Source organism: Geotrypetes seraphini, chromosome 6, assembly GCF_902459505.1.
Source record: "Geotrypetes seraphini chromosome 6, aGeoSer1.1, whole genome shotgun sequence".
NCBI classification, from domain to species: Eukaryota; Metazoa; Chordata; class Amphibia; order Gymnophiona; family Dermophiidae; genus Geotrypetes; species Geotrypetes seraphini.
In genome coordinates this window covers 208,553,064-208,577,123 of record NC_047089.1, presented here as the reverse complement: position 1 = coordinate 208,577,123, position 24,060 = coordinate 208,553,064, and the positions used below count along the sequence as shown (strand labels likewise).

At 41.9% G+C, this 24,060-nt stretch overlaps 1 protein-coding gene across 3 annotated transcripts in view; it reads right to left on the bottom strand.

The window, feature by feature from the left end:
- Window positions 1-24,060, bottom strand: part of LOC117362008 (disintegrin and metalloproteinase domain-containing protein 9-like) — a 237,154-nt gene that overhangs the window by 83,610 nt on the left and 129,484 nt on the right. For all 3 annotated transcript variants that reach the window (XM_033947712.1, XM_033947713.1, XM_033947714.1), the window contains 3 exons: window positions 19,211-19,292; window positions 7,386-7,519; window positions 4,698-4,866 (listed from right to left, as the gene is read on the bottom strand). In XM_033947712.1, coding sequence (XP_033803603.1) covers window positions 4,698-4,866; window positions 7,386-7,519; window positions 19,211-19,292 — 385 coding nt within the window. The remainder of the gene's footprint in view (window positions 1-4,697; window positions 4,867-7,385; window positions 7,520-19,210; window positions 19,293-24,060) is intronic.

The window sequence follows — 24,060 nt, the reverse complement described above, 5'->3', positions numbered from 1 at the left end:
GAAGCGCCATCTCCGGATCAGACCTTCGGTCCATCAAGTCCGGCGATCCGCACACGCGGAGGCCCTGCTAGGTATACACCTGGCTTATTTTATAGCCAACCGTATCTTTATATGCCTCTCTCAAGGAGATATGCATCTAGTTTGCTTTTGAAGCCTAGGACTGTCGATTCCGCAATAATCTCCCCTGGGAGAGTATTCCAGATGTCAACCACTCTCTGTGTGAAGCAGAACTTCCTGATATTAGTCCTGAACTTGCCCCCCCTTAGCTTCATTTCATGTCCTCTTGTCCGCTCACATCATTTGTTCCTACGTGGATAAGCACAGCGGTGTCCACTCCCCGTGCGCCATCTATGATCCTGGAGATCCTGTTGGTCACATCCTTTACTCTTGCTCCAGGCAGACAGGTGACTACTCTGTCCTCTCTTCCTCCTGCGGTGTGGCTGTCCACGTGTCGTATAATGGAGTCGCCTACGATGATCCCCATCTTCTTTATTCGGGAGTTCCTTGGGGGGCGTAGGTCCACGTCCTTGGAGTAGGGCCTGTCTTCTTCCTCCAATGATACTCTTGAAATTGTTTCCTGTTCTTTGGGTGGGGGGGACATCTTCCTGTGCTCTCACTATTCCTCCTGGTGTGCGGTTGTCTCCTACCTCGTCTTCATTTTCTTCTGTGTTTGCATGGGTGTCTTCTCTCCTCACTTGGGTTTCCTGAGTACAGTTTTCCAGCCCTGGGATCTCTACGTGATGCTGATGGGCTTCCTCTATGAACATTTCTAGATCCTTGACCTCGTCGTTTGGGCTGTGCTCCACTAGAATCTTCTCCTGTGCTCGGATTCTGTCTTCAAGTTCCATCACTGTTCCCTCCAATAGTCTTACCTGACATTTCAAGCTATCCATCTCCATGCATCGATCGCAAATGTATGCCTGGATCCCCGAAGGGAGGTAGTCATACATATTGCAGTCGATACAGAAGACAGGAAAGCTCATCTTCTGACTTCCTTGGGCTTCCATTTCGTGCTTCACTCGTGGGTTATCTGAGTGATTTGTTGTGACCTACTGCTGCTCTTTTTCCTACTGATCCTACCTCCCCCTTACCTTCTGACTTCCTGACTGCAGACTTCCTATTTGAGTGAGTCTGTTTGTGTTACAGTGCCTGTGCCTTTGTGTGCTTGTGTCCCTTACCTGCTGCTTCCTTGTGTTTCTTGCCTTGTTGTCTCTCTCGTGTGTGCTGTCTCTGCTCTACCTCACCTTGATTGTATGTGCGGGTTGGTTTCTTTTGTGTCTGTCTCTTCCTTATCTTCTGTGCTTGTCGGTTCCTTACCGGTCTGTTCTCCTCTGGTGTTCTTGAGAGTAGCGCTCGTCCCTTGCAAGGCCCTTCGCAAAGGCGCCGAACGGCTGGGCGCCGTTGGCTCCTCCCCTTTTCAAGGGGGAGTCCGGCGCTGCCTGTGACGCGTGGGGGGGGCGGAGCGAACTCTCGCCGCTACCCCGAGCCTTCTGTCCTCCTGGAATGCATTACCAGAGGTTGTGGTATGAGAGGATGGCGTACCTGGTTTTAAGAAAGGTTTGGACAATTTCCTGGAGGAAATGTCCATAGTCTGTTATTGAGGCAGACATGGGGGAAAGTTAGGGCAAGTCTAGATTCTATATGGAGAGAGCTACTGGGACAGTTAAGAGGTGTTTCCTAGTTTTTGAAGACGGCTTCCTTCATGCTTATGAAGCGGGAACTTGATACAATCTTTCGGCCATTTCTCATAGTCCAAGGTCTCTATGAGCTCTGTACAAGGCTCTTCTTCAGACTCTATGTTGAAAGGAAGTGCTTGTCCCATTTGTCTTATAAAGTTGGTAAAAGATAAATTTGCAGGTGGGGGTTCTGCAACGTGGAGAGGATGGAGAAGGATCAGAAGTATTCCATAGAATTCGTCTGCATAAATCTCCAGGAGGTCATCAGAAGAACATGATGACAAATCAGAGTCAAATTCCTCAATGTAAGCTCTTCTAGAAGTTTCTGACACAGAGACAGGCATCGAGAATATGTCGAGCAACACTGAGAAGTAGGCATGCTATGCTCCCTGGATGATAATGCATGCATCAAACACCTTTTAGGTGTTAAGACTCAACATCTCGGTGTCCTAGAGCGGTGCGTGGAGTGACTCTGTGACTCGTGCTCAGACTGGAATGAGGCTGGTAGTGTGCTGAGAAACCATTGCTGGAATTTATTATTCTGTATGGTGCAAGCTTCTGAGGTCTTTTCCTCTCGTTTATTTTCAATTCAATTGCATGCAGAACCTGTATATTTTTGATTTGTTGGTTACATTGAAGAGGTTCTTATCCATTTCTGCTTTACAGTAGTAGTTCACAATAATAACTCAGCCAGCTCTTTCTGCCGCAGTGCTCAAAGCTGTTTTTGTGATGGCACCAGTACTGATGTTGTCATGGTTAAAGTAGGTGCTTTTTGAACCTTGTGTTGAGGCATTGGGGACCTCAATGCCAATGCCATGGCATGCCTCTGAGTTACCAGCTGCAGAGATGATCGGTCATCTGTGCATCAACACTTGGAATGTGTTGATGAAGTGGAAGCCTGAGAAGATGCTGAAGCATGTCTGGAAGGGGCTTCTTAGCTCTCTTACAAGGCTCCCCAGATGCAGGCAGAACCAAAGACGAAGAAGTAGAATCTCTGCTGTTGAGATGTCGATGCAGCTGGTGCCAGTGTCAATGCTGGAGTAGAATGGGGTTGGAGACTCCAGCCACACTTGATGTCCCTGAAGTTGTAACTAAAGGGCTTTTCAAATTGAAGCTTCTTCTGCATGCGAGAGCAGAGTGCATATGAAATGTCTCAATGATCAGGACCTAGGCACTATATACACCAGTTGTGCTGGTCAGTACTTGACATGGTCTTATTGCATCGAGTGTACCATTTGAAGCTGCTAGGTGCCTTGGACCAATGGAAAAAACGCCGATGCAAAGTCAAAGGGCTTAATGACCCAAGGAGATTGAGCAGAACTCGGGCTGAAAATGAGTTAATGCTCTTGGATCAAAAACAGGCTGATAGAGGCCCGAAGTCCCAAACAACTGAAAAATTGAAAAAATGAAATAACTTGACATAACTCAACAGAAGTTAAAAGAAAACAACAAATAATGACAAAATTGAAGAAAAAACCTGAAGGGAAGGCACAAAAATGGAAAAGTATGATGCACTAGAGAGAACTTGAAAAATATAGCTTCTCAAATTTGCAGAAAACTAAAAACTGCAGGTCCCATGAGCCAATGTCAGAGAGGAACGTACCAGCACATACATATTGCAAGCAGTCCTAGAAAATTTAAAGTGACAGTACACTTTTGACTATTCGCTCTGAATTCCTTGGATGATGTCAACCACATGTGATAATATTATACCTGCTTGTCGTCAGTGAACAATATTTATGTCATGTACAAGTTGTAACTGGTAAGTCACACGCTTGAGAATGATGAGAGTTGTTTCAGTGCTAGCAAAGAAATAAAATCATGCTCAATCAACTGTCAATTTTAACTATAACATCACAGTCTCAGAATGATTACCTCAACTTCAACTTTGTTGTAGAAGATATGCAGGCATTCAGCTAGCTATTTTCATATTTTTCCTCTTATTTGGTTTAAATCTCTTTCTAATTGTTGGATCCCTATATTTGAGGACTTCAGTATTTTTGTTTAGATGTTTATTTTGAGAAATGGATGGATTTCCACTTGCTAAAATTAATTTTATGTAATGCTGAAACAACTATTTATATCTTTGTCACAAGAGGCATCCCCAGAAGAATTCACTTAGGAAAAACCCCTATGCAAAGACAACTTTGTTCCGAGGCTAGGTCTTGATAAGTTCCTGTTATTATTAGGGTGAGAGTCCAATGCTCTGCCAGCGGGTGGTAGTAGCAAGTTAGGAAAGCTACATGGGCGGTGGCAGGAGCATCCCATTCTGTACTAAGGACCTGATCTAATTCCCTGAGACCTACAATTGTTGAAGTGATTTTTACTTCTGAATGAACAGGAGCTACTTTGCATAGTAATTTTCATATGGAGAAAACTGCTGTTTGAAATGATATCTTTTGTGCTTTTTTGGGAACTTACTTGGGATGTTGATGAATGTTGGAGTAACCTTTGGGGCTTAATAAGGAGAACAAAGAGGCTCAATTTTGGGGTTCTGAAAATTCCTTCACCCTGGAGGAAGGTCCTTTGTGTGTTTTGGACCCTTTTTATTCCGAGAATGATCTCTGAGTATTTCTTTAGAGTGCTAGCTCCTGCAGGTAACCTTCAAGCAGAAAAATACAGGTCTCTGGCTTAATCCTTGGTAAGCCTGAAACAGCATCCAGAGAGAACTGGAAGCAACTGCAAAGACTGGCAAGAACCAGATGCTGCTGTCAAAATCAGCAGTGACTGCCTGAGACAACTATAGCAACTGGAGCAGACAGACCAGTCCAGATCATATTTTGTGGCAGTAGTGGGATTGAGAAACTGCCAGACCAAGCTTTTTCAAAGAAACTTAGCCAAGAAAATGTATATTCAATAAAAAAGAGAACCTTATAATTTATTTAAGGCTAATTTCTTAGTTTTATCTGTTAAGCTTTATATCTGCACAATTCCTGAATATTTTGGAAGTCAATGGTTGAGAGATTGTCCATCTTATACTTCTAACTTTGTTACCTTACTGGCATCTCTCTAGTTACCGACCTCTTTGTTGCCACAGTCACATTGCTCCGTTCCTTCCACAATTTTATTACCACAGGTGCTTATAGCTATTGCTGCAGTTCCAGGAATATTTAATAAACACTGTGTGCCACCCGAATCTTTGAAATCAGCCATGTCAGCAATACTGCAGTCACTAAAGGCAAAGCTTGATCTACAATAAAAAAACAAACATAATAAATTGTATGTTGGAAAATCTAGTGGCATTATCGTATGATACTGTGATGTTTGGCATGTCAATGAGGGCTAAGAGCCAAATATCATCTAAGAATAACAGACTTCTACTTATTATGACAGGGGTTGCCATACAACAGATTACGAGTAATTGGAAAAACTGGAAGAGACTTAATTAGTTTCTGGTGGAACTCTTTATGTCACATTTATAAAATGGAAAGGACAATAGCCAGGGGAATTTTGGAAAATTTCAGGAGACTTGGGAGCCATTAACAAAATATTGTAATGATTTAATATTATTTTTCCCCTTAAAAATGCACATCCAGGGTGAGGGTGGGGGGAGAGTTTATTTTATTTGAATATTAAATAAGTTATATAAGAATGTAGTTTCTGCTAGGTTTTCTTGAATTTAAAGAATGTTATTGATTGGGGAGGAGGATAAATTCTGAAATGGATTTTAACAGAACATTAAGTGTTGTATCTGAGTTTAAAATGTTATAAATGCTGTTACACTTATTGTACGTTTTTAAAAAATGAATAAAGAATTGGAAAAAACAACTCCAAACCAAATATAAAACTATTCAGTGTATGAGTGTCATATCAGCTTATATGGAGGAGTGGCTTAGTAGTTGGGGCTGCAGTCTCAGCACCATGAGGTTGCAGGTTCAAGCTCAAGCGCTGATCCTTTTGACCCAGGGCAAGTCACCTAACACTCCATTGCCCCATGTACATTAGTCAGATTGTGAGCCCATTGGGACAAATAGAGTACCTGAATGTAAAACTGGTTAGGCTATAAGCAGTGTATAAATTCTAAAATAAATAAATATGTAAAAGGCAAGGCTAGCGCAAGAGTATTAGGAGCCCTATATGTCATGTCTGTCCAAGTTAGATCCCGTATCGTCTATAAATGTCAAAATGTACAGCACTGCGTATGCCTTTCAGTGCTACATTAAGTGATAAGTAGTAGTAGTAGACAAACTGTCAGCCCACACACATACATAGTTAGCATTCAAATGACTCTTTGCAGTAGCAGCAATGCAAAGTTACTGGTATGAAGTCTTGCTCTTAGACACCATTTGTACTGTACTGTGACCACTAGGTCTCCACCATCGAATGACAGGAAAACCTTAGGTTTGAACTGCTGAGCAATCTCATTTTTACTCCTCTCTCAAAAGTTTTTTAATGTGCTGGATGAACAATATAGCAGACTTCATCATTGTTGGGGCCCATTTTGATCTTTCTCCAAAGCTCAGGCGGTAGTTTCTTATGTTTGTAGATTCTAGGAACATCTGTTTCTCAAGGCTGGGGTTTTATACCACTTTCCAGCCAAAAGGGGTCTCCTCCTATCATTTCTTCGCTGAGCAGGAGAACCTTCCCTAAAATGTAGGGATATATGCAAGTATTCTAGCAAAATCACTAAAGGTCTCTATACCTATTTATATAATTCCAGCTTTTTAATTTCTTTTGTTTAGGGGCCCTTTTAGTAACCTGCAGTAAGCACCTGACTTAACACATGCTTACCACAGATTAAAATGCACTACCGCTCTAGGGAGACACACATGGATGCTTAAACTTGCCCAAGGCCACTTCCAGGTGAAACCACACCCAGCCTTAGGTGAGCTTAGTTGTCCCTACACATTTCCATGACAAATGCCTACAGTGAAGGTGGTCTGCCTTGGGGAACTTTAAAAAAAAAAAAAAAAGTGCATCCCGATTGGCTGCCAGTGGGTGGTAGGACACCTACCACCTCCTACAATCAGGATATCAGGATGTTCATTTAAAGAATCAGCCCCTTACTGCCTACAAAAAGCACAGTTACTTACAGTGTTATCCAGGCACAGCAGGCATATATTCTCACATGTGGGTGATGTCATCCATGGAGCCCTGGTACGGACAGCTTTAAAAGTGTATCGCCACTTTAAATTAACACATGGCCATTATCAGAAGATAGATAAATCTGCCTTTTACTAACAGTACTATAAGTGTCCTCAGCATGCAGGAAAGACCCGCGTTGCAGCTACAGCAGGCCACTTTTTACTACTGCTTGGTAAAGTGCCCCTTAATCTGCTATCTGATCATGCAACTACTATGTTTTATTATTAGTACTTGATATATCACTTTTCACCAGGAAAAATCAAAAAGGTTTACAAAGCAATCAATACATTTTGATTCTTTTACCAGTAGCAGTACCTTTACAATCTTCATATTTAATATTACGACAGATAAAATGTACTGTACTCACATCCTTTACTTTCCTTATTGTTTTCTACTTCTTATTGGCCCTCTTTCACTAAGCTGTGATAGAGGTTTCTGCTGTGGCCCGAGGTGCTAAATGCTCTGACACTGCTTCAACGCTCATAGGAATTCTATGAAAGTCAGAGCATTTATCACCCTGGGCCGCAGTGGAAACCTCTACTGTGGCTTTGTAAAAAAAGGGGGGTGGGGATTATCACTAATGTTGATATCAATAATTTTAAATAAAAAATACACTTTACTTACATGGAATTAGGTGCCATGAGGCAGTTGTTACTTCCACAGTTACAATTGCTTGAATCATCATGACGCATTCCCAAGCAATGGCCCAACTCATGAGCAAATATGACTGCAGACCGTGCCGTCTGATTACCTTTGAACTGAAAAAAATGCCTTAAATAGCACAGGAATCACAGCAACTAAAAATGTAACAAAATATTTCTTCAAAAAATACTTATTGAAGGAAGAGATCTGCTAAGAGTAATCTCAGAACTGAACTATAAATACAGTAAAACCTTGGATTGCAAGTAACTTGGTTTGCAAGTGTTTTGCAAGACAAGCAAAACATTTGATTAAATTTTAACTTGATATACAAGCAATGTCTTGCAATACAAGTACATATAGTATACACACATCACAACTGAACCAATGGTTCTTCTCTTTTTGACACTGCAAGAGTGTAGTGACTGTTCTAAACAAGCAAAATCTGGCAATATGAGTACATACAGTATACACGCGTCACATCATCACAACTGAGCCGATGGTTCGTCTGTCTCTGAAGCTGCAGGAGTGTAATGACTATTCTAAATGAGCGAGGTCTTGCAATACAAGTACATATAGTATTTTGTATTAAAGTTTTTGGGTTGTGGAACAAATCCATCTGAGTTTCCATTATTTCTTATGGGGAAATTCGCTTTGATATACGAGTGATTTGGATTACAAGCATGCTTCTGGAACAAATTATGCTCGCAAACCAAGGTTTTACTGTACATACATGTATGTCGTGCAGTCTTGAGACTTATCTTTTGACTTTTGCAAAATCTTAAAACATTTCCTTTTCAGTTGGATTTAGCCAAATGTCCTGAGGTCTGTTTGCATTTTATAATGTCTTATTTTTAGTTTCTTTTTTATTTCTTTTTATTTATTTAATACGTTTTCTATCCCATTGTCCCCAAAGAGCTCAGAATGGGTTATAGGTTAAACATACACAATTTCAGTACAAGCTTGCGATACAAGTTTTTATCCTAACCTGACACATACTAGGGGTCTAATATTAATATACATAATATATATAATACTTTACCTGTCATGTCCCACCAACATGCTAAAACAATTACAAACAGTCTAAAATACAGCCCTAAGACTAATATACCCGCTGAAAAAAATACGACAACATTACCTCAGCTTTCCAAGACTCATACTTGCTCTCAGTACAAGCATACATACAACGCAAATTCTACTGCACTCTATTCAAAGCCCTAAATGGAAATGGACCAAGCCATCTGAACAACTGCCTAATCTGGAAAAAAACATCCAGACCAAGGAGAACTCAAGCACACTGTACACCCCCCCAATCAAAGGCATGCAAAGCAAAAAAATATATGATGGTCTACTAGCAAAAAAATATATGATGGTCTACTAGCCACCAGAGTAGCAAAAATAGACCACCACCTCTCAAATCTGCTGACCACGACGCCCAACTACAAAACATTCAGGAAAGAACTGAAAACCATACTATTCAGAAAATTTGTCAAATGATCTAACCAAACCGTATCGACCATTCCCAGATCCCGACACATATTATAGCTATCAACCTTGTAATCTCCCTGGAAATGCCCAGGCTAATTTCTTGTTGTAAACCGCCTAGAACTGAAAAGTATTGGTGGGATAGAAGACATCAATGTAATGTAATGTAAAGCACAGTTACTTACCGTAACAGGTGTTATCCAGGGACAGCAGGCAGATATTCTTGACTGATGGGTGACGGCACCGACGGAGCCCCGGTACGGACAATTTTAGAGTGATTGCACTCTAAGAACTTAGAAAGTTCTAGCTAGGCCGCACCGCACGTATGCGAGTGCCTTCCCGCCCGACGAAGGCGCGCGGTCCCCAGTTAGTATAAGCCAGCTAAGAAGCCAACCTGGGGAGGTGGGAGGGACGCAAGAATATCTGCCTGCTGTCCCTGGATAACACCTGTTACGGTAAGTAACTGTGCTTTATCCCAGGACAAACAGGCAGCATATTCTTGACTAATGGGTGACCTCCAAGCTAACAAAAAGAGGGATGGAGGGAAGGTTGGCCATTAGGAAAACAAATTTTGTAAAACAGATTGGCGTAAGTGTCCATCCCGTCTGGAGAATGCATCCAGACAATAGTGAGATGTAAAAGTATGAACTGAGGACCAAGTAGCAGCCTTGAAGATTTTCTCAATGGAAGTGGAGCGGAGGAAAGCTACAGACGCTGCCATAGCTCTAACTTTGTGGCCCGTGACAGAACCTTCCAGTGTCAGGCCCGACTGAGCATAACAGAATGAAACGCAAGCAGCAAGCCAATTGGATAGAGTGCGTTTAGATACAGGATGACCCAACTTGTTAGGATCAAAGGACAAAAACAGTTGAGGAGATGATCTGTGAGGTTTAGTGCGTTCAAGATAGTAAGCCAAAGCACGTTTACAGTCCAAGGTATGCAAAGCCTGTTCCCCTGGATGAGAATGAGGCTTTGGAAAAAATACAGGTAAGACAATGGACTGATTAAGATGAAAGTCAGACACAACCTTAGGGAGAAACTTTGGATGTGTACGGAGAACCACCTTATCATGGTGAAAAACAGTGAAAGGTGGACCAGCCACTAGTGCATGCAACTCACTGACCCTCCTGGCAGAAGTGAGAGCTATAAGGAAGACCACTTTCCAAGTAAGAAATTTGAAATGTGCTGTGGCTAAAGGTTCAAAAGGACGCTTCATTAAAGCGGAAAGAACCACATTGAGATCCCAAACCACAGGAGGGGGCTTGAGAGGTTGTTTCACATTGAAAAGGCCCCTCATGAACCTAGAAACCAAAGGATGAGCCGAGAGGGGTTTTCCCTGAATTGGCTCATGAAAGGCAGCAATGGCACTAAGATGAACTCTGATAGAAGTAGATTTGAGACCAGAGTCAGACAAGGAAAGAAGATAGTCTAACACCAGTCCCACTGCTAAAGACGTGGGATTATGGTGATGCAAAAGACACCAGGAAGAAAACCGAGACCACTTCTGCTGATAACACTGAAGCATGGACAGTTTCCTGGAAGCATCAATGATAGAAAGGACAGGCTGAGAAAGGAGTGAGTGCGCCGAAGTCAGCCCGAGAGATACCAAGCAGAAACTGTAAATTGGGATGTAGAAGGGTCTGCTGATGCTGAGTAAGCAGAGAAGGAAACAGAGGAAGAATTATGGGTTCCCTGGAACTGAGATGAAGTAGAAGGGAGAACCAATGTTGCCTGGGCCACCGTGGAGCGATGAGAATCATGGTGGCTTGTTCCCTCCTGAGCTTGAACAATGTCCGCAGTATGAGCGGTAGAGGAGGAAATGCATAAAGGAAGAGATTGGTCCAATCCAGGAGAAATTCATCGGGTGCCAGACGGTGAGGAGAGTAGAGTCTGGAGCAAAACAGGGGCAGCTGATGATTGTGAGGAGCTGCAAAAAGGTCCACTTGAGGAGTGCCCCATTGAGTGAAAATGGACTGGAGAGTCAAGGGGTCGAGAGTCCATTCGTGAGGTTGGAGAATTCTGCTGAGATTGTCCGCTAAGGAATTCTGCTCCCCTTGAATGTAGACAGCCTTCAGGAATAATTGACGAGCTGTCGCCTAAGACCAAATCCGTTGGGCTTCCTAACACAACAGGCGAGAGCCCGTCCCTCCCTGTTTGTTGATGTAGTACATTGCAACTTGATTGTCTGTGCAAATGAGTAGTACTTGAGGAAAGAGAAGATGTTGAAATGCCTTGAGGGCATAAAACATCGCTCGGAGTTCCAGGAAATTGATGTGGTGTTTCTTTTCATGGGCCGTCCAAAACCCCTGAGTTTGAAATTCGTTCAAGTGAGCTCCCCAGGCATAAGGGGATGCGTCTGTGGTGATCACGAAATGATGAGGAGGTAGATGGAACAGTAGACCTCTGGAGAGATTTGAAGATGTCAACCACCAAAGAAGCGACTGTCGAAGAGACGAGGTCACAGATATGTGTTGTGAGCAAGGATCCGTCGCTTGCGACCACTGGGTTGCTAGGGTCCATTGAGGAGTACGCAGGTGGAGACATGTGAAGGGGGTGACATGTACTGTGGATGCCATGTGCCCCAATAGCACCATCATATGATTGGCAGAGATGGTAATCTGTTGAAACACCTGCCGACAGAGATGAAGGACGGAAGGAAGAAACGCCCTCATCAGAACAGTGTCCAGAATGGCTCCAATGAATTGAAGTCGCTGGGTCGGAATGAGGTGCGACTTGGGTAGATTGATTTCGAAACCCAACAGTTGAAGGAAGTGAATGGTCTGGTTGGTGGCAAGCAGAACCGCCTGAGGAGAATGAGCCTTGATCAGCCAGTCGTCCAAATAAGGGAAGACTTGAAAATTGTGAGAGCGGAGATAGGCCACTACCACAATCAGACACTTGGTGAATACCCTGGGAGAGGAGGCCAGACCGAAGGGTAGCACCTTGTACTGATAATGATTTTGATTGATGAGAAAGCATAGATATTGCCTGGACGTCAGATGGATAGGAATATGTGTGTAAGCCTCTTTTAGATCGAGGGAGCATAGCCAGTCGCCCTGAGTGAGAAGAGGGTAGAGGGTGGCAAGAGAGAGCATTTTGAACTTCTCCTTGACCAAACATTTGTTGAGATCTCTGAGATCTAATATAGGTCTGAGATCTCTGGTCTTTTTGGGAACTAGAAAGTACCTGGAGTAAAAACCCTGACCTCGCTGATCTTGAGGAACTTCTTCGATGGCATTGAGAAGAAGGAGGGATTGAACCTCTTGAGCGAGAAGGAGGGACTGAGACTTGTTGGAAGCAGACTCTTTTGGCAGGCCTAATGGCGGAGGAGTCTGAAAATTGAGGGAGTAGCCGTGGGCTATGATAGAGAGCACCCACTGGTCGGTGGTGAATACTTCCCATCGAGTCAGAAAAATGTTTAGTCGACTTCCTATGGGCTGTGGAAGAGGACATGAGGGAGGAAGACTGGCAATGCCCTGGAGAAGCGAGTCAAAAGGGCTGAGTCGGTTTAGGCTGAGCAACAGGCTTTATTGCAGGCGGCTGTTGTTGGCGAGCCTGTTGTTGTTGCTGCCTTTGCCTCTGAGGCTGAGGAGGATGAGGCTGAATCGGCCGAGCAGAAAAACGCCTCTGATAAGACGTCTGCTGTCTAAAAGGACGAGGAGGAGGGGGTTTCTTTTTGTTTTTCAATAAAGTATCCCACCTCGTCTCATGAGCCGAAAGTTTCTGAGTGGTGGTATCCAGAGATTCTCCAAACAGCTCATCACCCAGGCAGGGAGCATTGGCAAGGCGGTCCTGGTGGTTCACATCAAGGTCTGAGATACGAAGCCATGCCAATCGTCTCATCGCTACAGACATAGCAGTAGCTCGGGATGTCAGTTCAAAAGTGTCATAGATGGAACGGACCATAAACTTCCTGAGTTGCAAGAGACTGGCAGTGCATTGTTGAAAAGCTGAAAGCTTGCGGTCAGGAATATATTTTTGAAAAGTGGCCATCTGCTGGATAAGATGTTTCAGGTAAAAGGAGAAGTGGAACGCATAGTTACCTGAACGGTTGGCCAGCATAGCATTTTGGTAAAGTCGTTTACCAAATTTGTCCATGGCCTTGCCCTCTCTGCCAGGAGAGACAGAGGCATATACACTAGAGCCTGCAGATTTTTTTAGGGTTGACTCCACCAGCAAAGATTCATGTGGAAGCTGAGGTTTGTCAAACCCTGGAATAGGAATAACTTTATAAAGTGATTCCAATTTCCTTGGAGCTCCTGGAATGGTGAGAGGAGTTTCCAGATTTTTGTAAAAAGTTTCCCTTAATATATCATGAAGGGGTAACTTTAAAAATTCTTTGGGAGGTTGGTCAAAGTCCAAAGCCTCCAGGAATGCTTTTGACTTTTTAGAATCAGACTCCAAGGGGAGAGAAAGGGTGGCTGACATCTCCCTCAGAAATTTAGTGAAGGAAGAGTGCTCTGGCTTACTAGCAGGATCCTGCACCAATGGGTCAGCCTCATCCGATGAAAAATCTTCCTCGGTAACGAGGGGATCATCGGAGTCATCTTATAAATCAGGGTCACGTACCAATGGAAGACGGCCCTGAGATAGAGGAGTAAAGGAATCTGTATGCCTAGTTTTGCGTACCGATTTGCCTGAACGCATCGACACCGTACCAAGTGACTGTAAAGCGGTACGGGTGTCCGAGAGCGGTACCGGATCAGAGGCCGAGTGAGCCGTACATCGAAGAGACTTTGGCTCTGCCGATAAAATAGGCATAGACATGGAAGAGGCAGATTTAAGCGGTGCCGATAACGTCGATGCCGACAACATAGGCTGGTCGACGATCGGTACCGTAGGCTCAGTGGGAACCGACACCGGAAGGTTTGGAGTTAGCAGAGCCGGGAGCAGGTGTTGTAATTGCTCCTTAAGCTGGACCTGAAGGATGGATGCTATACGCTCATCCAGAGACGGTCCCGATGGCACCGGTACCGCTTTTTTCTTGCTCGGTACTTGCGGTGCAGCTCGACGCTCAGGCGAAGTCGATGCCGATGAAGAGACAGTGACTTCTATGGGAGCGGAGCATTTGCGGGGCCGGCGCTCAGTCTGCAGGACTTGGCTCACTGCTTGTTCGACTGGCGGGCCAAGAACAGTAGGGGATGGCTTCTTAGCCGGCTTACCTACAGGGTGTGACACTGACGATACATCTTGTGGTGTTGAAATCACCGGTGTCGATTTAGAGGAAGTTTCCGGAGTCGATGCCGGTGGGACTTCCATAGCGGTACCGAAAAGAATCCGCTGTTGAATTTGTCGATTCTTCAAAGTTCTCTTTTGAAGAGAACTACAGCGGGAGCACGTTTCTGCCCTATGGTCCAGACCCAAACACTGAAGGCACCACTTGTGCGGGTCGGATAAAGAAATAGGGCGTGCACACCGCTGACACTTTTTAAAACCCGGTGAAGGGGGCATGAAGGGAAAAACGGCTGTAGCAAAATCGAAGCCCGAGGCTTCGATGGTGCCAACAGGCCCCGCCGGGGCCGACCGAAAAAAGTCTAAAAAAATAGACTTTTAAAAAAAAAAATTTTATCAAGAAAATAAGAAAATAAAACGTGAAGAAATTCACGAGAAAAAATACGCGAGCGGGAAGGCGAAAAAAAGAGTATCCAACAGCCGTTGGAAACACGCGTCTTCTTAGCTCCGCGGAAACTAAGAAACTGGGGACCGCGCGCCTTCGTCGGGCAGGGAAGGCGCACGCGCGGTGCAGCCTAGCTAGAACTTTCTAAGTTCTTAGAGTGCAATCACTCTAAAATTGTCCGTACCGGGGCTCCGTCGGTGCCGTCACCCATCAGTCAAGAATATGCTGCCTGCTTGTCCTGGGATAATGTAATATACGATTACCGGTTATAATTTGCATAGTTATTACAGTGCAAGGTTTTCAGTACAAGTTTTATCCTAATTTGACACACAGTTTTACAAGTTAGATTTGTCATAGTTACAGTGCAAGATTTTACAATACAAGTTTTCCTTACGTGACACATACTGGTTCTGGAACAAATATACATTTCTTTGTAGTCCATTGGTCAAGGGCAGGTGTTTAGGTAAAGAGGTATATATGAACATAAGAATAGCCTCACTGGGTCAGACCAATAGTCCATCAAGTCCAGTAGCCCATTCTCACAGTAGTCAATTCAGGTCACTAGGTCTTGGCCAAAACCCAAGGAGTAGCAATATTCCATGTTACCGATTCAGGGAAAGCAATGGCTTCCCCCATGTCTTTCTCAATAACAGACTATGGACTTTTCCTATGCTGTTTTTATTGCTTTTCTAAAGCTGAAGAGTCCTTCAAGGGATCTGATCTGAGGGGGTAGTCGATTCCAGTGACTCGGTATGAAAGTAGGAGTAGGACCGTCGGATGGTGGTTTGCAGTCGAAGGGTACGGTGTCTTCAGTTGGTTCTCTTATTGAGTGAATGGAATTCTTTTTTTGCTGCTTGAAAGTTTCAGACTATTGAACTGCTATTGCACACTTTACTGTGCTTTGTTTATGTATTATTGGAAGGAATCATAAAAATATTGTTTTTGCATGCTGTTATGTTAATTTCCACGATGCTTATGCAAGATCTTTTTCTCCACTATTTGTGCTTGTGCTGTCTATGCATGTTCCTTCCTTAATAGAGGAGGATAGAGTACTGGAGTTGGTAACTGAAATCACCCATTATTACACATAGATAAACATGATTTAATGAGACAGAGTCAGCATGGGTTCAGCCAAGGGAAATCTTATCTCACCAATTTGCTTGATTTCTTTGAAGGTGTGAATAAGGTTGTGGGTAAAGGTGAGTCAGTTGATGTAGTGTAACTAGATTTTCAGAAACCTTTTGACAAAGTTCCTCATGAGAGGCTCATGTGAAAATTAAAGAGTCATGGGATAAGTGGCAAAGTTCAGTTGTGGATTACAAATTGATTATTGGATAGAAAACAGGTATAGGGTTAAATGGTCATTTTTTTCAATGGAGGAGAGTAAACAGTGGAGTGCTGCAGGGATTTTTACTGGGTCCGGTGCTATTTAATTTATTTATAAATTATCTGGTAATTGGAACTACAAGTGAGGTTATTAAATTTACAGATGATACTACACTGTTCAAAGTTGTTAAAACACATGTAGATTGTGAAAAATTGCAGGCAGACCTTAGGAAATTGGAAGACTGGGCGTCCAAGTGGCAAATGAAATTTAATGTGGACAAATGCAAAGTGATGCACATTGGGAAGAATAACCCAAATCTCAGTTACCAGATGATAGGGGACACCTTGGGGGTTAGCACCCAAGAAAAGGATCCGGGTGTCATTGTAGACAATATGAAACCTTCTGCCTAATGTGCGGCGGTGGTCAAAAAAGGAAACAAGATGCTAGGAATTATTAAAAAGGATGGTTAACAAGACTAAAAGTGAAAGTGGCTCTAATGTCCAAGTGGAGGCCCACCTGGGAAGTAGCGATCATCATAAGGTTTGGTTCAATATAGCAGCCAAAGTGGAGGATGGCCACACAAAATTCAGTCCTGGATTTCAAACATGCAGATTTTAGCAACATGGGGGAATACCTGAAGAAAGAGCTGATTGGATGGGAAAACATTAGGAAAGTGGAAAAACAGTAGTCCAAGTTGAAAGGTGCAATAAAAAGAGCTACTGACCTTTATGTGAAGAAAATAAATAAAAATAAGAGAAAAAGGAAACCAATATGGTTCTCCAAACTAGTGGTGGAAAAAATAAAGGCAAAAGAATTGGTGTTTGTGAAATATAAAAAAAACCTCAAGAGGAGTACAGAAAGGAATATCAAATGAAACTGAAAGAAGTCAAGAGAGAGAGATACGTCTGGTGAAAGCACAAGTGGAACAGCAAATGGCTATAAATATAAGAAACGGAAACAAAATTTTTTTCAGGTATATTAGTGAAAGGAGGAAAACAAAAAATGGAATTATGAGACTGAAAGAAGGTACGAACCGCTATGTGGAGAGTAATGGGGAAAATGTGCTCAATAAATACTTCTATTCAGTGTTCACAGAAGAAAAACATGGAGAAGGACCGCGATTGGTCAGCAAAGTTACACCTGAAAATGAAATGGATACTGCTCTGTTCATGGAAGAAAGTGTTTATGAACAACTTGAAAAATTGAAGGTGGACAAAGCTATGGGATCGGACGGGCTCCATCCCAGGATATTGAGGGAGCTCTGAAAGGTTCTGGCGGGTTCTCTTAAAGATTTGTTCAATAGATTTTTAGAGACAGGAGAGGTTCCCTGGGACTGGTGAAGTGCGGATGTGGTCCCTCTTCACAAAAGTGGTTGCAGAGATGAAGTGGGAAATTACAGACAGGTAAGCCTCTCTTCGGTTATTGGAAAAATAATGGAAACGTTGCTGAAGGAAAGGATAGTGAAATCCTTAGAATCTAATGGATTATAAGATCCGAAGCAACATGGATTTACTAAAGATAAATCATGTCAAACGAATCTGATTGAATTCTTTGACCAGAGTGGGAGACCAGAGAATTGGATCAAGGTTCCTCATAGGTGGCTCTCAAACTCCATGGGCTGAAGTTAGGGCCCAAAGTGGTGAACTGGATTAGAAGCTGGTTGACGGACAGACGCCAGAGGGTAGTGGTTAATGGAATTTGCTCGGAGGGAAAAGTGACTAATGGAGTGCTTCAGGGATCGGTGCTGGGACTGATTCTGTTTAATATGTTTGTGAGTGACATTACTAAAGGGTTAGAAGGTAAGGTTAGCCTTTTTGCGGATGATACCAAGATTTGTAACAGAGTGGACACCCCGGAGGGAGTGGAAAACATGAAAAAGGATCTGCAAAAGTTAGAAGAATGGTCTAATGTCTGGCAAATTAAATTCAATGTGAAGAAGTGCAGAGTGATGCATTTGGGGGGTAGTAATCCGAGAGAACCGTATGTGCTTGGAGATGATAGGCTGATAAGCAATGACAGAGAGGGCACATTTTACATGTAGGTGCTTAAAATCGACAGGCACCAGTATTTAGGCCAAGAAAACCCTGGCATAAATAGGGGGCACCTAAGCTTTTGGTGCCTACTGGCATTTTAGTCCATTATAGGTGCTGCTAGGCATGATTCTATAAATGTGCCTAACTGAAGATTGACAGATGATATGCACTGCATTCATTGGGGCCTAGTTAAAACACCATTTAAGGTACCTTTGGTGAAGCCTATTTTATAAAGACAAGTTGGTGCCTATTTGTTTTTATAAAATACTAGCTTAAGAACTAGGCACAGACATTTACGGTTACACTAGTCCTAGAGCTGACAAAATATCTTTGCTGATATTTTGTCATGTACATTTATGGATTATGATATTTATAATTAGGTCTTCCAATTCTAGGTATCTATTGTTTAGAATTTTAAATGGTTATTTTCAGATACATTCACATGGTAAAAATAGGGATTCATCAGTGTACCTGTGTTACAAAAAATGTTTTAAGTAAATTCAATGCAATGACTGAAACACAAGTTTCCAGCACCAGCCACCTTTCCCCAAGCCCTAGCACCAGCCCCATTGCTTCCAGCTCTGCACATCAGCAAAAGTCCATTCCCAGACCCCAAGAACAATTGTGCCCTTCATCACCAACAACCCTCTCTCTCAACCCATCAACAGTTCCTTCCCTCTCCCAGCTCTCCTTTTTCCCAACCCCAGGGACAGTAGCTCCCATCCCATCTCCTGTACAGTGGGGAGTTTGTGCTCTTATTCAAGCCACTCTGCTGCTTTGTTAACTCTGCAACTGGTACCACAGGGATAGTCTGAAACACAAGAACAGGACGTGTATATTTTTGCTTTTTGTTATGTATTTTATTAGCAGTGGTGGAATACATACAAACACAATTGCCAGCTACTTAGAACACTCAAGAAAACAATCAGGTATAAAAATGTCAATGTGAACTACAAATAGTGGTAACCCATAGCAGTTAACAGTAAAACCATACAAGAAGCAGCAGGGGGGGGAATCAGTTGTGGATGGGGTATATATGGAGTGGGGGGATTGCTTGTTGTGTCAAGAGGTGTGAGTGGTGGGGTAAGGTGAATTTTTTCTCAGTGTATTTTTGGGTATTATTCCAAAAAAGGGTGGAGGAATAGCTTGTGGGCTGTTTTTGCATTTTAAGTGGCAGAGTCCATCCATTGGGGAGGACTTAAGGTTCTTCATTTTGAAATATTTTCCATCCATAGAACCACTTCATAAAACCCAAGTGTGTTTGAGTTCACTGTGCTTGCCAAAAGAAAAGAGTTATAAAACATTGAAAGAGAAAGGAAAAGATTATTTTTCTTGAGACAATACATACCACAGCAAAAAATGCAGATTTTTCAGGTTGGCAGATTTTTGAATCAAATGCTAATCCAACTGTTGGCAGAACTGTTTCTCTCCTTGTATAGAAGGATCAAATTTAAGGGAAAAAAAAGACATTAAAACATAGAATCCTCAAGTGTCTATCTTTTTAGTTATCTTACTGTTGGAGCTTTGTGTTACTAAAGAAAAAATAGTGCAGTTACTGTGGTAGGCATGTGGAATGTTAGTCCACATTAAGGTAATAAATCGAAATAAAACAAGAAAATAAGATGACCCAGCCATTTCTCCATTTCCCACTCCAAACCCCCTTATTTTCGGATGAAGTAATTGACTGGTATCTTTTTTCAATAGTTTTGCCTTAGGTATAAAACAAATTGCTAACTGATTTTTATAATAATGTACAGTATTTGCAAACTTTTTCCTTGGGAAAGTGGGTTCCTGAGCCCCAGAAATTGCTAATGAAACTTCAGGTGCATCACTAAATTCATCCCCCATTCCAAAGGGAGAAAATGTACTCATCTTTCCATTTTTGTATGTCTACCCCATTGTAATGTTCATAGCAATTTAAAACATGCAAATACTAAAACATCAAGACGTATGTGAGGAAATCCTTTGCTTATTTCTAGCATAAGCAGCATAAAATATGTTTTACTCTTTGGGATCTTGCCAGTTACTGGGTTGGCCACTTTTGGAAACAGGACACTAGGCTTGATGGACCTGTAGTCTGTCCCAGTATAGCAATACTTATTTTCTTTTCTTGCGAGACTGTCATTGGAATGCTCTTCTATGTCATTGTTTGCTCATTTTTGCTTTCGTAGCCTAGTGAAAAAATGTATTGCTAGTCCAATAAAAATGGTATGTTATTTTATTTGATGTACTGATTTGACATACTGCTTAATGGAGGAGAGTGTGGCATAGTGGTTAGAACTATAGCCTTAGCACTCTGAGGTTGTGGGTTCAAACCCCATGCAGGTCCTTGTGACCCTGGGCAAGTTACCTAATCCTTCACTGCCCCAGTTACATTAGATAGGCATAAAGGGTAAGGAAGGGGCATTATGAGTTCATTTGGAAAGAGTGAATGGATATTGGGCCCGAGATTCAGACTGTGGGAGGCAGCCCGACTTATCTTCCGCAGTGGGCAGCAAGTCCAGAAATTTATTGCTGGACTATATTCAGTGACTAGATTTGAATTTCTGGAATTTTTTTGGCTGCTAGAAACGTGAGATAATAAAACAATAATGTCAATAGATAATAAAACAGTAATGTCAAATTCCGATAACATCGCAGATTTAAAAAAGCCTTCTGAAAGAAGTAAGCCTTCAAACATTTATGGAAAAGTAAAAATGAAGAAAGTTTTCCTAACATCTTGTTTGCTTTTTGGCTGCTGTGCCCATTGGACAGAAGGTATCAGTGCAATGTCTACAATGACACCCAGATCTTTTTCTTGAGTGCTGACCCCTAAGGTGGACTCTAACATCTGGTAACTATGATTTGGGCTATTCTTCCCAATATACATCACTTTGCATTTGTCCACATTAAATTTTATCTACCATTTGGATGCCCAGTTGTCTAATTTCCTAAGGTCTGCCTGAAAATTTTCACAGTCTGCATGCATTTTAACAACTTTGTACAGTTTAGTGTTGTCTGCAAATTTAATCACTTCACTCATTCCATTTTCCAGATCATTTATAAATAAGTTAAACACCGGTCCCAGTATGGATCCCTGCGGCACTCCACTATTTGCCTTCATCCATTGAGAAAAATGGTCATTTAACCCTACCCTGTGTTTTCTGTCTGATAACCAGTTCCTAATCCACAACTGAACATTGCCTCCTATCCCATGACTCTAATTTTCTCAGAAGCCTCTCATGAGGAACTTTGTCAAAAGCTTTCTGAGAAATCTAGATACACTACATCAACCGGCTCACTCGTATCTACATATTTATTCACACCTTCAAAGAAGTCAAGCTGACTCTGCTCCATTAAACCATGTTTGTCTACATCTTCCACAATTTTATTTTTTATACTTGATTCCACTATTTTGCCTGGCACTGAAGTCAAGCTTATCAGTCTGTAATTTCCCAGATATTCCCTGGAACCCTTTATAAAAATCGGCGTAACTTTGGCCACCCTCCAACCTTCAGGTACTACAGATGATTTTAGTGACAGCTTACAAATCACTAAGAGCAGATCAGCAATTTCATGTTTGAATTCTATCAGTACCTTAGGATGTATACCATCTGGTCCAGGTGATTTATCACCCTTTAACTTGTCAACTTGGCTTAGTACGTTTTCCAAGTTCACTGAGATTTCTTTCAGTTCCTCCGCATCATCACCCTTGAAAACCATTTCTGCTGGATCTCTTACATTTTCTTCCATAAAGACCGAAGCAAAGAATTCATTCAGCATCTCCACTATGGCCTTATCCTGCCTGAAAGCCCCTTTTGCTCCTTGATCATCCAACGGTCCCATGGACTCCCACAGGTTTTCTGCTTCTGATGTACCTAAAAAACTGTTACTATGAGTTTTTGCTGCTTTGACAAGTTTCTCTTCATATTCTTTTTCAGCTTTCTATATCAATGTTTTGCATCTAATTTACCAATGCTTAGGTCTCTTCTTATTCTCTTCATTTTGATCCTTTTTCCATTCTTTAAAGAATTTCTTTTAGCTCTAAAGGATTTCTTTTAGCTCTTTCACTTCACCATTTAACCATGCTGGCTCTTGTTTTTTCTTCTTTCCACTTTTGTTAATATGTGGAATACATCTGGTCTGAGATTCCACAATGTCCTATTATTAAGAACTGATTAAAAGACAGAAAACAGAGAGCTGGATTAAATGGTCAATATTCTCACTACAGAAGGGTAAATAATGGGGCTCACCAGGTGTCTGTGCTAGGACTGCTGCTTTTTAACTTACTTAGCAATGATCTAGAGATGGTAAAGACTAGTGTGATAATTAAATTTACTGATGGTACAAAGTTGTTCACAGTTGTTAAATTGTTAAAGGATTGTAAAATTACAAGAGGACCTTGTGAAACTGGGGAGACTGGGCATCAAAATGGCAGATGGCGTTTAATATGAGCAAATGCAAAGTGATGCATATAGGAAAGACGAACCTGATCTATAGATACCTGATGCAGGATTCCATGTTAGGAGTCACTGCCCCGGGAAAGGATCTAGGTGTCATCATTGAGGCTATGTTGAAACCCTCAGTTCAGTGTGCAGTGGTGGCTAAGAAAGCAAATAGAATGTTAGGAATATCAGGAAAACAAAGCTGAGAATGTTGTAATGCCCTTGTATTGCTCCATGATGTGAATGCACCTTAAATATTGTGTACAATTCTGGACATTGCATCTCATAAAATATATAGTAGAATTAGAAAATGTACAGAGAAGGGTGATGAAAATTATATGAGATTGGACACCTTCCTTATGGTTAGGGTTCTTTCGCCCAGAGAAAAGACAACTGAGTATAGTGGAATGGGTAAATGTGAATCGCTTGTTTACTCTTTCCAAGAATAGGATTAGGGGGCATGCAATGAAGTTATTAAGCAGTAGATTTAAAACAAACCAGATAAAATATTTCTTCTCTTAGCATATAATTAAACTCTGGAGTTCATTGCTAGAGAATATGGTGAAAGCAGTTAGCTTAGCAGGATTTAAAAAGGTTTGGATAATTTCCTAAAAGAAAAAAAATCCGTGTGTCATTATTAAGATGAAGTTGGGGGAAATCCACTGCTTATTCTTAGGATAAACAGCATAAAATCTCTTTTACTCTTTGGGATTATGCTAGGTACCTATGATCTGGGTTGGCCACAGTTGGGCAGGATGGATCTTCGGTCTGTTCCAGTATGGCAACTCTTATGTTCTTACTGTAAGCACTAAGATAAAGTTTGTGATAAGGCTTAAATGGAGTAGATTTTTTTTCTTATTGTTTTCCACTCTACTTCTCAAATTATTTTGTATCATGCCAAGTTGCCCCATTCTTATTTCATTGTCTCTCTTGTCTCTATTTCTTTCGTATACAGCCCCAATTAACTAACTACAAACTACTATGCTGGCTCAGAACCATCAGACATGCGAGTTAACTTTACTTCACCTCTATGGCAGAGTCCAGTCTGGGTTTTCCTGGAACTCTGTGCAAACAATATAACCACTCTAGAAGGTGAAACAAAAGCTTTCCTTTGTGTATAGCTCTAAGTCTTGTTTCTTCACAGGCTCAAGGTTCAAAGTAAACTCTTAATTCAACACAAGGACATCAATATTTCCACAGATCGGGGCTCTTATAATCATGTGCTTTACCAAGTCCAACTGTTATGGTATCTAGTAGTGCTCCCCAATTCAGGAAAAAAAAATTTGATTCGATTCAGCCTATTGAATTGATTTTTCGATTTGATTTTCCTGCCCAATTGGGTGTTTTTTTCAAACATTCTGGTGGGTTTATTTTATAGCCTCTTCACCCCTTTTATAGCCTCTTCACCCCCTTTGCCTTCTCCTAACCACACTGGCACTGTGGTGTAAACAAAATAAACAAACAAAAAAGACTTTTCCTCTCTCTGTTAAATCCTAGCTCATGTTTGCGGTCTAACACCAGCTCTGGCAGGATACACATTTTAAATCTGACATATTGTAATCACAAAACAAAATAAAATGATTTTTTTCTACCTTTTGTTGTCTGATCATTATTCATATCTTGTTGGTCCCTGGCTCTGGTTGTCTTCTGATAACTTGCTTGCCAGGGTCCCCTTCTTTCTCCGTGCTAACTATCCATCTTCCATCTCTGTCCTCCCCTTCCGTTTCCCTTCCCTCCCCCGGAGGTCTGGCATCTTTCCTTATTTTCATCTCCA